Source organism: Salvelinus namaycush, chromosome 39 (assembly GCF_016432855.1).
Source record: "Salvelinus namaycush isolate Seneca chromosome 39, SaNama_1.0, whole genome shotgun sequence".
Taxonomy (NCBI): domain Eukaryota; kingdom Metazoa; phylum Chordata; class Actinopteri; order Salmoniformes; family Salmonidae; genus Salvelinus; species Salvelinus namaycush.
Genome location: NC_052345.1, coordinates 2,877,442 through 2,892,803, shown reverse-complemented (window position 1 = coordinate 2,892,803; position 15,362 = coordinate 2,877,442). Strand labels below are relative to the sequence as shown.

At 45.7% G+C, this 15,362-nt stretch overlaps 1 protein-coding gene across 1 annotated transcript in view; it reads left to right on the top strand.

Moving 5' to 3' along the window:
* Positions 1 to 1,233: 1,233 nt before the first annotated feature.
* The window catches only part of LOC120032782, a 30,160-nt gene continuing 16,031 nt past the window's right edge, over positions 1,234 to 15,362 (top strand). The window contains exons 1-2 of the mRNA XM_038978962.1: positions 1,234 to 1,480; positions 15,049 to 15,212. Of these exons, the coding sequence (XP_038834890.1) occupies positions 1,423 to 1,480; positions 15,049 to 15,212 (222 nt within the window). The 5' untranslated portion in view covers positions 1,234 to 1,422. The remainder of the gene's footprint in view (positions 1,481 to 15,048; positions 15,213 to 15,362) is intronic.

Sequence of the window (15,362 nt, the reverse complement as noted above, 5' to 3'; positions counted from 1 at the left end):
GAAGCCTTGTGACGTGTGGCACCGCCCACCACTGGGGAACACAGCACACACACTGCACAAACACACACACACACACACACACACACACACACACACACACACACACACACACACACACACACACACACACACACACACACACACACACGAGCACACATTAACGCACGCACACACACTTGAGTCTGTTTGTTTTGTCCACAGAATTTTTAATATTCAGATGTCACTGAATCCTCCCAAGTTCTTTGTGTAATCTCTAGCTATGTAAACACATTATCACCAGTAAAACACCAGAGTCTCTAGCCCCATAGAAAATCCTCTCCACAGCAGGGTCTCTAGCCCCATAGAAAATCCTCTCCACACCAGGGTCTCTAGCCCCATAGAAAATCCTCTCCACACCAGAGTCTCTAGCCCCATAGAAAATCCTATCCACACCAGGGCTGCAATAGGGAAATGACAGTAGAGGGTTTTGTTATATTAAAGCTCTATAGCAGCTCATGGTTATCATGTCACTGCAAGAATGCTGATGGTCATTCCTTCATTCTAGAATCAACGCTTTTCTCTATGGGTTTTACATTCATCATCTCTCTTTCTTTCTTTCTCTCTGTCTCTCTCTCTCACTCCCTCTGTCTACCTACTTCTTCCCTCGCTCGTTCTTTCTCTATGACAGCGAACTATCGCCACCTAGTGGTTCAAGGGATACTTTACTGGTCTGACTATGGACTTCAGGCTGTAACTTTACCTGGGTTGTTTACCGGACACAGATCATGTCAATGTACTAGAATAAATTCGTATAATACTACAGTATATTCTAGCGTTCAGTTTTTTCACCAAATGTCCTTTAGCTAAGTAGGAACTGAAGTTTCAATATCCTGAAACAAGCATATCAAAACATGTTTCATTTCAAAGCTCCCCTGACAGTTGTAATGAAATCCACATCACAGTCCGCGGTTAATTTTAAGTTTCAGCTTTCATCTATTCATCTTCAGATGATATCTGAGTTTCATTATTGCTTTGCCTAGAGAGTGGCTGTGGCAGGCAGACACATGCCCACATGCAGGAAACGTTGCGGTCAAGCTAGTCTCGTGTAGCCCTACCTAACTATAATGTTACAAGCTATGGATGCGCAACTACACTTAGGAACACGGTATCAGGTGGAACTTGGACGAGAGAGCGCTCGTAAAGCTTAGTGTAGTGGCGCATTTATTCTGTCGGTCTGATAGCTTGATCATTTACGAGAGTCAGATGTAGCTCGACCGATTTCAGGAAACGGCGCAGAAAAAGGCAGTTGAACGAACAACGAAGATCGATTCAACCGGCGGTTAAACTGTGGGGTAACCGCTGTCAATACTGGCCCTTTTATCCAGTTTTAAAGTGATATACTTTAATGTTTTGTATATTTTCTATTCAAGTTGATAATGCTGGATGGTCGAACTGATGAAGTTCACAAGAGACATTTGCCGACTGCTGGGTATTGGAGGCGGTAAGTAAAACTAACTGCGAGGCCACTGCAAAGTTATTGAACTCATAAATGTCTATGTATTTTACGTCGACCACGGGCCACATTTAAACTGATTGACAAACAGCTGTGGAGTGTTTATCTACTTCTCGCTGGCGAGTCGGCTCGACTGAAGACAAGTTACACAAGTTAAAATGCACCTATGCTTTGTGATAGCCTATTGTGATCACAAATGGGAGTGATATTATTTTGTTTATGTCAGTCATGTACGTTCCTATAAAAGGTTGCCTTGTATTTAAAGCGGCAGTCCGCAGTTGAAACCATAACAAATCTGAGGGATGGAGTTGGAAAAATGTAACCGCTCTCAAATTCATAGTTCGAGTTGCGGATGTAAGGGCGGATCAGCCATGATATCAAAATTATAGTTGTATTCATGTTTTGAGCCTGTATAGTGTTTGTTTACATATACTTTGTTTACAAACATTGGAGTAAAACAAGCTTATATTTTGGGTTCTGATGGGGTGCAACAGTTGAACTAAGCTCATGAGGATCAATGGGTATATATCATTAATTTAAGTCTAAAAATGTATGTAGGAACTGCAGATTGCCCCTTTTTAAATAAATTATATTTGCTTTTGGGTTCCCGAGTGGCACAGCGGTCTAAGGCACTGCATCTCAGTGCTAGAGTTGTCACTACAGACCCTGGTTTGATTCCAGGCTCTATCACAACTAGCCGTGATTGGATGTCCCATAGGTTGGGGCACAATTGACCCAGCATCGTCCTGGTTAGGGTTTGGCCGGGGTAGGCCCTCATTGTAATTAAGAATTTGTTCTGAACCGACTTGCCTAGTTAAATAAGGTTAAATAAATACAAATAAAACATAATTGTTGCTCTCCCACTCACATAATCAGTATGTTTCTACTTCAATCCTGTGTGTAGGCTTTTCTGTCTCTCTGCTCTATCTGCATGTGCCGACACGCCACATCGGAATCTGAGACTTTGTTTCCATTATGCTTACAAGACACGGTGCAGTGCACATAGCTCAGGGGACACAGTCCTCTTGGCTCGAGGGTTGTGTGTCTTTGTGGAACAGATCTGCTCCTTTGTATCTCAGATGGCAGACCATGGTGCCTGTAATTCCAGGGTAGTGGGTTCAATTGCCGGGACCACCCATATGTAAATTGTATGCACGCATGACTGAAAGTTGCTTTGGATAAAAGAGTATGTTAAATGGCATATGTTATTACATTAACTCTGGATGATACTCTCCCCTAAATGTACGAGAACAAATTGATGAGTAATTCCAATATAACGCAGTCACCAGTAACTCCCAGACTCTTGTTTAAATCTAAAGGCCTTCTATTCCCTAGTTCCTGGTTTAGTCTTTTGTCTCAAATGGGTGTTGTGGTGGTGAATTCAGGCCGCTTCTTCTATAAGCCAAGGCCACAGAGGACTGTAGTGTGTATAAGCCAAGGCCACAGAGGACTGTAGTGTGTATAAGCCAAGGCCACAGAGGACTGTAGTGTGTATAAGCCAAGGCCACAGAGGACTGTAGTGTGTATAAGCCAAGGCCACAGAGGACTGTAGTGTGTATAAGCCAAGGCCACAGAGGGCTGTAGTGTGTATAAGCCAAGGCCACAGATGACTGTAGTGTGTATAAGCCAAGGCCACAGAGGACTGTAGTGTGTGTATAAGCCAAGGCCACAGAGGACTGCAGTGTGTATAAGCCAATGCCACAGAGGACTGTAGTGTGTATAAGCCAAGGCCACAGAGGACTGTAGTGTGTATAAGCCAAGGCCACAGAGGACTGTAGTGTGTATAAGCCAAGGCCACAGAGGACTGTAGTGTGTATAAGCCAAGGCCACAGAGGACTGTAGTGTGTATAAGCCAAGGCCACAGAGGACTGTAGTGTGTATAAGCCAAGGCCACAGAGGACTGTAGTGTGTATAAGCCAAGGCCACAGAGGGCTGTAGTGTGTATAAGCCAATGCCACAGATGACTGTAGTGTGTATAAGCCAAGGCCACAGAGGACTGTAGTGTGTGTATAAGCCAAGGCCACAGAGGACTGCAGTGTGTATAAGCCAATGCCACAGAGGACTGTAGTGTGTATAAGCCAAGGCCACAGAGGACTGTAGTGTGTATAAGCCAAGGCCACAGAGGACTGTAGTGTGTATAAGCCAAGGCCACAGAGGACTGTAGTGTGTATAAGCCAAGGCCACAGAGGACTGTAGTGTGTATAAGCCAAGGCCACAGATGACTGTAGTGTGTATAAGCCAAGGCCACAGAGGACTGTAGTGTGTATAAGCCAAGGCCACAGAGGACTGCAGTGTGTATAAGCCAAGGCCACAGAGGACTGTAGTGTGTATAAGCCAAGGCCACAGAGGACTGTAGTGTGTATAAGCCAAGGCCACAGAGGACTGTAGTGTGTATAAGCCAAGGCCACAGAGGACTGTAGTGTGTATAAGCCAAGGCCACAGATGACTGTAGTGTGTATAAGCCAAGGCCACAGAGGACTGTAGTGTGTATAAGCCAAGGCCACAGAGGACTGTAGTGTGTGTATAAGCCAAGGCCACAGAGGACTGTAGTGTGTATAAGCCAAGGCCACAGAGGACTGTAGTGTGTATAAGCCAAGGCCACAGAGGACTGTAGTGTGTATAAGCCAAGGCCACAGAGGACTGTAGTGTGTGTATAAGCCAATGCCACAGAGGACTGTAGTGTGTGTATAAGCCAAGGCCACAGAGGACTGTAGTGTGTGTATAAGCCAATGCCACAGAGGACTGTAGTGTGTATAAGCCAAGGCCACAGAGGACTGTAGTGTGTATAAGCCAAGGCCACAGAGGACTGTAGTGTGTATAAGCCAAGGCCACAGAGGACTGTAGTGTGTGTATAAGCCAAGGCCACAGAGGACTGTAGTGTGTGTATAAGCCAAGGCCACAGAGGACTGTAGTGTGTAGCTAGGCCTGGGCTGTTGCACTCACTAACTGACATTGCTCAAGATACTCTACTAGACCAAGAGGCACTCCACTTGACCAAGATGCACTCCACTTGACCAAGATGCACTCCACTTGACCAAGATGCACTCCACTTGACCAAGATGCACTCCACTTGACCAAGATGCACTCCACTAGACCAAGATGCACTCTACTAGACCAAGATGCACTCCACTTGACCAAGATGCACTCCACTTGACCAAGATGCACTCTACTAGACCAAGATGCACTCCACTTGACCAAGATGCACTCCACTTGACCAAGATGCACTCCACTTGACCAAGATGCACTCTACTAGACCAAGATGCACTCCACTTGACCAAGATGCACTCCACTTGACCAAGATGCACTCCACTTGACCAAGATGCACTCCACTTGACCAAGATGCACTCTACTAGACCAAGATGCACTCCACTTGACCAAGATGCACTCCACTTGACCAAGATGCACTCCACTTGACCAAGATGCACTCCACTTGACCAAGATGCACTCCACTTGACCAAGATGCACTCTACTAGACCAAGATGCACTCCACTTGACCAAGATGCACTCTACTAGACCAAGAGATAGGAATCGAACCTGCAATAATTGGGCCATGCTTTTAACAAAATGTCAATACACACTTCTGTGAAACACCAAATGAACCCTTGTATGTAGACACTGGTAAGTAGGCTAACAACATGTATTTAAACAGTAATAATCCACACGCTAATTGTTACCCCCGATCAACAAGTTGCTAGAGAGAGAGAGCCGGCTGAGATATACATAACATTCCTCTCTTCCACAGTAAACCTAAACTAGTTAAACGTCATTCCAGGCTATTTTCAGCACCTCTGACTCCGTCAGCTGGAGGTGTTGCAACAGCATCCGAGCAGAGAGCAGAGTCAGCAGACAACCTGGACGTGTCACCAGAGTCAGCAGACAACCTGGACGTGTCACCAGAGTCAGCAGACAACCTGGACGTGTCACCAGAGTCAGCAGACAACCTGGACGTGTCACCAGAGTCAGCAGACAACCTGGGCGTGTCACCAGAGTCAGCAGACAACCTGGACGTGTCACCAGAGTCAGCAGACAACCTGGACGTGTCACCAGAGTCAGCAGACAACCTGGACGTGTCACCAGAGTCAGCAGACAACCTGGGCGTGTCACCAGAGTCAGCAGACAACCTGGACGTATCACCAGAGTCAGCAGACAACCTGGACGTGTCACCAGAGTCAGCAGACAACCTGGACGTGTCACCAGAGTCAGCAGACAACCTGGACGTGTCACCAGAGTCAGCAGACAACCTGGACGTGTCACCAGAGTCAGCAGACAACCTGGACGTGTCACCAGAGTCAGCAGAGAACCTGGACGTGTCACCAGAGTCAGCAGAGAACCTGGACGTGTCACCAGAGTCAGCAGACAACCTGGACGTGTCACCAGAGTCAGCAGACAACCTGGACGTGTCACCAGAGTCAGCAGACAACCTGGACGTGTCACCAGAGTCAGCAGACAACCTGGACGTGTCACCAGAGTCAGCAGACAACCTGGACGTGTCACCAGAGTCAGCAGACAACCTGGACGTGTCACCAGAGTCAGCAGACAACCTGGGCGTGTCACCAGAGTCAGCAGACAACCTGGACGTGTCACCAGAGTCAGCAGACAACCTGGACGTGTCACCAGAGTCAGCAGACAACCTGGACGTGTCACCAGAGTCAGCAGACAACCTGGACGTGTCACCAGAGTCAGCAGACAACCTGGGCGTGTCACCAGAGTCAGCAGACAACCTGGACGTGTCACCAGAGTCAGCAGACAACCTGGACGTGTCACCAGAGTCAGCAGACAACCTGGACGTGTCACCAGAGTCAGCAGACAACCTGGACGTGTCACCAGAGTCAGCAGAGAACCTGGACGTGTCACCAGAGTCAGCAGACAACCTGGACGTGTCACCAGAGTCAGCAGAGAACCTGGACGTGTCACCAGAGTCAGCAGAGAACCTGGACGTGTCACCAGAGTCAGCAGACAACCTGGACGTGTCACCAGAGTCAGCAGACAACCTGGACGTGTCACCAGAGTCAGCAGACAACCTGGACGTGTCACCAGAGTCAGCAGACAACCTGGACGTGTCACCAGAGTCAGCAGACAACCTGGACGTGTCACCAGAGTCAGCAGACAACCTGGACGTGTCACCAGAGTCAGCAGACAACCTGGACGTGTCACCAGAGTCAGCAGACAACCTGGACGTGTCACCAGAGTCAGCAGACAACCTGGACGTGTCACCAGTCTACCAGGTCGTTGTTGTTGTGCTATTCAAATGAGACGCACCTGATCGCTGTCATCACACTGAAGAGGCAGTGTAGGTTTGACAATAACATCTGGGGCTGGCCGCCTTCCAAATGGCATCCTATTCCCTATGCACTCTGGTCGAATGTAGTGCACTATATAGGGAATGGGGTGCCCTTTGAGACGCACCTGGAGGAAGTCTTTTACTTTCAGTTTGATTGTCCTCCGACTTTTAGCTGCCGAGAAATCCTCTTTCGTGATGACTCACTCATGTTTGGTCAAACCAGAAGCATGTCTGTGTCAGAAGGATGTCTGTGTCAGAAGGATGTCTGTGTAAGAAGGATGTCTGTGTCAGAAGGATGTCTGTGTCAGAAGGATGTCTGTGTCAGAAGGATGTCTGTGTCAGAAGGATGTCTGTGTCAGAAGGATGTCTGTGTCAGAAGGATGTCTGTGTCAGAAGGATGTCTGTGTCAGAAGGATGTCTGTGTCAGAAGGATGTCTGTGTCAGAAGCATGTCTTTGAAGTGTCATAAGAGAATAGAGGGAATGGACTAGAGTAGAACCGTGTTGATCCATTATACGACAGGGGAAACATGGATTGATTCTGGTTATTCTGGTTGACTGTGTGGTGGCTAACTACTAACAAACTGTTCCTCTTTGATTTTACTCTCTTCTGTCTTCTTCTCTGGTCTGTCAGCATAACGCATTATGGGGGGAGGGGTACTTTGTCTCTGAGTGGCAGGAAACCACAGGCATGCAGCCACCACTCTGTTTACTTTGAGAGAGAGAGAGAGAGAGAGAGAGAGAGAGAGAGAGAGAGAGAGAGAGAGAGAGAGAGAGAGAGAGAGAGAGAGAGAGAGAGAGAGAGAGAGAGAGAGAGAGAGAGAGAGAGAGAGAGAGAGAGAGAGAGAGAGAGAGAGAGAGAGAGAGAGAGAGAGAGAGAGAGAGAGAGAGAGAGAGAGAGAGAGAGAGAGAGAGAGAGAGAGAGAGAGAGCAATCACAGCAGCGAGATTTGTGGCCCGTTGCCATGAGAAAAGGGCAACCAATAGAGCACAAACAACATTATAAATACCACCAATATTTATCTGTTTATCGTCCCCCGCTATTCGTACTATAACTATTTGCACATTGCTAAAACATTGCTGATAATGTGTCTATATTTTTTTTCAACCTTTTTAAGTGCAATGTTTACTGTTAATTTCAAATCGTTTGATGTTGTTCAATTAGTTTCTTTTTTTCTTGTTTATTTCACTTGCTTTGGCAATGTAAACATACCGTATGTTTCCATGCCAATAAAACCCAATGTAAACATACCGTATGTTTCCATGCCAATAAAACCCAATGTAAACATACCGTATGTTTCCATGCCAATAAAACCCAATGTAAACATACAGTATGTTTCCATGCCAATAAAACCCAATGTAAACATACAGTATGTTTCCATGCCAATAAAACCCAATGTAAACATACCGTATGTTTCCATGCCAATAAAACCCAATGTAAACATACAGTATGTTTCCATGCCAATAAAACCCAATGTAAACATACAGTATGTTTCCATGCCAATAAAACCCAATGTAAACATACAGTATGTTTCCATGCCAATAAAACCCAATGTAAACATACCGTATGTTTCCATGCCAATAAAACCCAATGTAAACATACCGTATGTTTCCATGCCAATAAAACCCAATGTAAACATACCGTATGTTTCCATGCCAATAAAACCCAATGTAAACATACCGTATGTTTCCATGCCAATAAAACCCAATGTAAACATACCGTATGTTTCCATGCCAATAAAACCCAATGTAAACATACAGTATGTTTCCATGCCAATAAAACCCAATGTAAACATACAGTATGTTTCCATGCCAATAAAACCCAATGTAAACATACAGTATGTTTCCATGCCAATAAAACCCAATGTAAACATACAGTATGTTTCCATGCCAATAAAACCCAATGTAAACATACAGTATGTTTCCCATGCCAATAAAACCCAATGTAAACATACCGTATGTTTCCATGCCAATAAAACCCAATGTAAACATACAGTATGTTTCCATGCCAATAAAACCCAATGTAAACATACAGTATGTTTCCATGCCAATAAAACCCAATGTAAACATACAGTATGTTTCCATGCCAATAAAACCCAATGTAAACATACAGTATGTTTCCCATGCCAATAAAACCCAATGTAAACATACAGTATGTTTCCCATGCCAATAAAACCCAATGTAAACATACAGTATGTTTCCCATGCCAATTAAACCCAATGTAAACATACAGTATGTTTCCATGCCAATAAAACCCTTTGAATTAAATTGAGAGAGGCAGAGCGAGAGAGGCAGGGCGAGAGAAGGGGGCAGAAGAGGGAGAAAGAGAGATGTTCAGAGAGAGAAGGAAAGGCAGAGGGAGAGAGGCTGAGAGCATGGCAGAGAGAAGAGTAAGAGAGAGCTGGGGAGGTAAAGTCCTTTCCCAGCATTTTTCTTTTCCCTATCAAAGTAGTGTAACACAAACAGCTTCTCTGCTGGCCTTGGGAACCAGATACACAACGTGCTTTTCACATCGCACAAGAAAGAAGGGCCGTTTTTCTGACAATGCTGCTACTTGTTTCTTAGCAGTGTAAGTAGTGTATCAGTCATTGTTTATTTCTAACAGGCTCAGTAAAAATTGATAAAAAGACACAAAACTAACTAATATTAACTAATAATATAAACTAATATGAGACGTTCAGACGAGGATCGTTAAGTAGGGCACTGAAAAGTTTTGAAACGGAAATGAGTTTCTTACTTGAAGAGATCAGGAAGTACCTTCCAGTTTCTAAAAGTTTCCCCAGTTTTGTGACTACTGAACATGACCCGGGGAGGAGCCGTTGTGTGTTTAAGGGGAGTGAGCCGTTGTTGACCGAGGTAATCCAACATTCCAGAACGTTCCGATAGAAATGTATTGTGTAGATATGATTGTCTATCTATCATGTCGAATAGGGCATGCTCTATATTATTCATTGCATTTCTATCTGCAATGTTCTGAATGTTTTACCTTACGGAACAAGAGCCCAGATGCCAGCCAGTCAGTCGGCCAGTCAGCCAGCCAGTCAGCCAGCCAGCCAGTCAGCCAGCCAGCCCAGTCAGTCAGCCAGCCAGCCCAGTCAGTCAGCCAGCCAGCCAGTCAGCCAGTCAGCCAGCCAGTCAGCCAGTCAGTAAGTCAGTCAGAAGTGCTGACAACGGCATGCAGGCTTAGCTCTCTGTCCTTGTGAGAAGCAAACATACTGGTTGGATTAGGCCCTTTTCCAGTGCTAACTTTGCAACTTGATTATTTCATTATGAAGATGGAGAATATCTCATTCCACACATGGTTTAACATTTGCGTCAAGATGAGGTTGTTTGAGGCTGTTTTGAGTATATTTGTCATGGTTGGAGTTGAGTTGGGACACGTCTCAAATGGCTCCCTGTTCCCTTTATAGTGCACTACTTTTGCCCAGGGCCGATAGGGCTTCAGCATGCTTTGGTTCAGCTGGCGCCTAGCCCCTGTTCCCTTTATAGTGCACTACATTTGCCCAGGGCCGATAGGGCTTCAGCATGCTTTGGTTCAGCTGGCGCCTAGCCCCTGTTCCCTTTATAGTGCACTACATTTGCCCAGGGCCGATAGGGCTTCAGCATGCTTTGGTTCAGCTGGCGCCTAGCCCCTGTCCCCTTTATAGTGCACTACTTTTGCCCAGGGCCGATAGGGCTTCAGCATGCTTTGGTTCAGCTGGTGCCTAGCCCCTGTTCCCTTTATAGTGCACTACTTTTGCCCAGGGCCGATAGGGCTTCAGCATGCTTTGGTTCAGCTGGCGCCTAGCCCCTGTTCCCTTTATAGTGCACTACTTTTGCCCAGGGCCGATAGGGCTTCAGCATGCTTTGGTTCAGCTGGCGCCTAGCCCCTGTTCCCTTTATAGTGCACTACTTTTGCCCAGGGCCGATAGGGCTTCAGCATGCTTTGGTTCAGCTGGCGCCTAGCCCCTGTTCCCTTTATAGTGCACTACTTTTGCCCAGGGCCGATAGGGCTTCAGCATGCTTTGGTTCAGCTGGCGCCTAGCCCCTGTTCCCTTTATAGTGCACTACTTTTGCCCAGGGCCGATAGGGCTTCAGCATGCTTTGGTTCAGCTGGCGCCTAGCCCCTGTTCCCTTTATAGTGCACTACTTTTGCCCAGGGCCGATAGGGCTTCAGCATGCTTTGGTTCAGCTGGCGCCTAGCCCCTGTCCCCTTTATAGTGCACTACTTTTGCCCAGGGCCGATAGGGCTTCAGCATGCTTTGGTTCAGCTGGTTCCTAGCCCAACTCTGCTAGGTGAACCGAACGAGTGTGCTCGCATACTCCCTTAAAGACCTTTGCTTAAAAGAAACAAAAAAGGGTAATGGTACGTTTTGTCCATCCGCCGCAGCCAGTATACACTTCCTTAAAATAGTTAGAATTCATCTAACTCATGAAATCTGTCATTCATTTTGACTTTTTTTTGCTCAGGAGATCTTAGTTGTACAATTGTACATTTAACTAAGATGTTTGGTGCAGTATTTTAAGGGGAAGGGAAAGGGGATACGTAGTCAGTTGTACAACTGAATGCATTTAACCGAAACGTGTCTTCATCATTTAACCCAACCCCTCTGAATCAGAGAGGTGCAGGGGGCCTTAATCGACATCCACGGCACCCAGGGAGCAGTTGTTGTTTAACTGCCTTGCTCAAGGGCAGAATGGCAAGATCTTCCACCTTTCTGGCTTAGGGATTCGAACCAGCGACCTTTCGGTTACTGGCTCAACGCTCTTAACCGCTAGGAAATGAGTGTTCTATTGTTGAAAGTCAACAGACACTTCATTGAAGAATCCCTACTGTTGACCAATAACCGATGAAGGGGTGTAGGACTTCGGCTTGCCTCGCGAAATGTTGTGCGCCCGTACAGCCACAAAAACACCTGCCGAAGACCAAAACAAACAAAAACGTCACAACATGTTGTCATAATATATGCACAAACTGTTTCTGCTGGGAAGAACGCAGAGGCCTTTACATAATGTAAAATAACATCCTATTACTTATAGGCCTGTTGCGTCCCAGAGGTCCCACGCGCGCACAGACACCCGTTGCTCCTCTCTGGGTGTGTTTGAGTCCGGCTGCTAATGCCAAACAGATAGAGTTTCTCTTCCTTCCTCAGGCCCAGGCGACAGGCCTGCTGCTGGTTGGTCGGTGGTGGTTCTATTTCTGGACTTAGAGGGCTCCTTCTTTAAGGCTGTCCCCCAAACGGCACCCTTTCCCTATTTAGTGCACTACCTTCGACCAGGGGCCATAGGGGAGTGGTAGAGGATAGGGTTCCATTTGGGACGCACCCCAGTTCTTCCGTCTCTGAACATCTGTTCTGGCTGCCGTCACCTCACAGGCTGACCGAGGTGCATGGAATCACAAGGCAAACATATTCCTTTACCCCTCCCCCCAATGTTTTGTTTCATGTCTTTCGGCATTCTTTTTTATTTACATTGTTTTGTTGAGAGAGAGAGAGAGCGAGAGAGAGGATTTGAAAACTAATCAAACAAATCCAACATTGATAACACCCATATCTGTTAGGTGAAATACCGCAGTGTGCAGTCACAGCAGCGAGATTTGTGGCCCGTTGCCATGAGAAAAGGGCAACCAGTGGAGCACAAACAACATTATAAATACCACCAATATTTACCTGTTTATCGTCCCCCGCTATTCGTACTACAACTATTTGCACATTGCTAAAACATAGCTGATAATAACACTTGAAATGTCTATATTTTTTCAATGAGTGCGATGTTCACTTGTAATTTCTAATCGTTTTTTGTTGACGTTGTTCAATTAGTTTCTTCTCACTTTTGTTTGTTTATTTCACTTGCTTTGGCAATGTAAACATACTGTATGTTTCCCATGCCAATACAACCCAATGTAAACATACAGTATGTTTCCCATGCCAATACAACCCAATGTAAACATACAGTATGTTTCCCATGCCAATAAAACCCAATGTAAACATACAGTATGTTTCCCATGCCAATACAACCCAATGTAAACATACAGTATGTTTCCCATGCCAATACAACCCAATGTAAACATACAGTATGTTTCCCATGCCAATAAAACCCAATGTAAACATACAGTATGTTTCCCATGCCAATAAAACCCAATGTAAACATACAGTATGTTTCCCATGCCAATACAACCCAATGTAAACATACAGTATGTTTCCCATGCCAATACAACCCAATGTAAACATACAGTATGTTTCCCATGCCAATAAAACCCAATGTAAACATACAGTATGTTTCCCATGCCAATACAACCCAATGTAAACATACAGTATGTTTCCCATGCCAATACAACCCAATGTAAACATACAGTATGTTTCCCATCCCAATAAAACCCATTGAATTGAGAGAGGGGCAGAGAGAGAGAGGGGCAGAGAGAGAGGGGCAGAGAGAGAAAGGCACAGAGAGCTGGGGAGATAAAGTCCTTTCCCATCAATTTTCTGTTCCCTATCAAAGTAGTGTAACACAAACAGCTTCTCTGCTGGCCTTGGGAACCAGATTCACAACATGTGGTTTTCATTTCGCACCAGAAATATGTTTATTTACAACACCGTTGCTGCTTGTGTCACGCTCCCTCTCCAGCGCTCGAGGTCGTCAGGCTGCTCATTATTACTCACACCTGTCACCATTGTTATGCGCATCAGCGCCTCATCAGACTCGCCTGGACTCCATCATCTCCCTGATTACCTTCCCTATATATGTCACTCCCTTTGGTTCCTTCCCCAGGTGTTATTGTCTCTGTGTTCCATGGCTGTACACTACTCGTGTGTCTTGTTTTGGTCTATGTTTGTTTAGTTATTAAATATTCACACCCTGTACTTTCTTCCTGACTCCCAGCGTAGACGTTACCGCTTGTTTCTTAGCAGTGTAAGTAGTGTTTCAGTCATTGTTTCTTTCTAACATGGGCTCAGTAAAATTGGATGAAAAAAGACAAAAACTAATATAAACTAATATGAGACGTTTAGACGAGGGTTGTTAAGTAGGTCACTGAAAGGTTTGACACGGAAATTAGTTTCTTATTTGAAGAGATCAGGAAGTACCTTCTCGCTTCAATCAGTTTCTCAACGTTTCCCCAGAACTCAAATGGGTTTCACTTGAAATGAAACAGAATGAATGTGCGATCAGGCTGGTTCCACCAGGTTAGCATTTTCCAGATTGTGAGGCTTGAGTGAATAAGCCAGAAACAAGGACGCTGATGGAAATAAAAAGTGAAAACATTGTAGGCAGCCTCCCTGTATGCAGGAATACTATGGACCCTGCCAGGCCCAGCGCCAATAGGTCTAGGCTGCTTCTTAAACGGCACCCTTTTCCCTATGTAGTGCACTACTTTTGGCACTATGGGCCCTGGTTAAAAGTGGTGCACTACATAGAGATAGGGAATAGGGTTCCATTTGGGACACAGACCTAGAGCACAAGGGACAGGAGGTTATCAGGGTCAGGTAAGGGAAGCACCCAGGTGGCAGACAGACAGTGGGTGTTTAAGGGGAAGGTTCTGATCTGTCTGTGCTGCCCTCAACAAGCTACAGTTGGTCTGGATTGAACCTTTTTGTTAAATGTGTGTTCCAAAGGTCACCCTATTCCCTATATAGTGCACTAATTCTGACCATGACCCAAAATAGTGAACTATATGATATAGGGTGCCATTTGGAATGCACTATATGAGTGTGTTGGGGGGAGTGGGAGGAGTCTGTAATTTCTTCTTGGTAGGGCAACGATACACTTCCTGTACGGATCCACTGGTCCAATATGTTTCCACCCAAAGAACAAAGGAGAATCTGTAGCAGCATGTGCACTGTGTCTTCTCTTCTCCTCCCGGTCCTCTTTACTCCTTCTCTTTTCCCTCCAGTCCCCATCTCAATGAGACTAACCTGTAGGGGAGAGTGGGGTATGTTGAGACATTTTTTTACATTCAGCATCACTACGTCAAGGGAAATATAGTATTCTTTCTAACAACTTATATATATATATATATATATTTCAGGATGTTGTGTATCCCTGGAAATAATCAGAATCCATTTAAACATGGATATATCTGGGCTGCTGCCTCCGCCTTGTCCTCCTTCTCTTCCTCCTCATCTTTCTCCTCCTCTTCCTGTCTCTTTCTCCTCCTCTTCTCTTTGTTCTCCTCCTCCAGAGTCTCTAACTTTCTCAGTGAGACCAACCTGTATAGACAATGTTACAAAAGTAACACTAAACCAACACCAAAGTGTTTTCTTTGGTTCATTTGTGTTTGCTCTCTGGTTATGTGTGTTTCTAGATGGGCCAGGTGAGCAGGAGGAGATGGAGCGGGAGGGAGGAGGAGGAGGAGGAAGAGGGGGTCCAGGTCCAGCCGCGGGTGGAGAGATCCTGAGTGGGGAGGAGGAGTTGAGTGAGGAGGAGAAGACCAGAAGGAGAGCAGAGAGACGCAGGGCTAAGAGAAAGGTGAGTAGAACACACACACACCTGTACTATGTCACACCTACACCACATCATAATCAACCTGGTAACACTTCAAATGAAGTTGCTCTTATACCTGTGTAACCTGTAACTTTATACCTGTGTAACCTGTAACTTTATACCTGTGTAACCTGT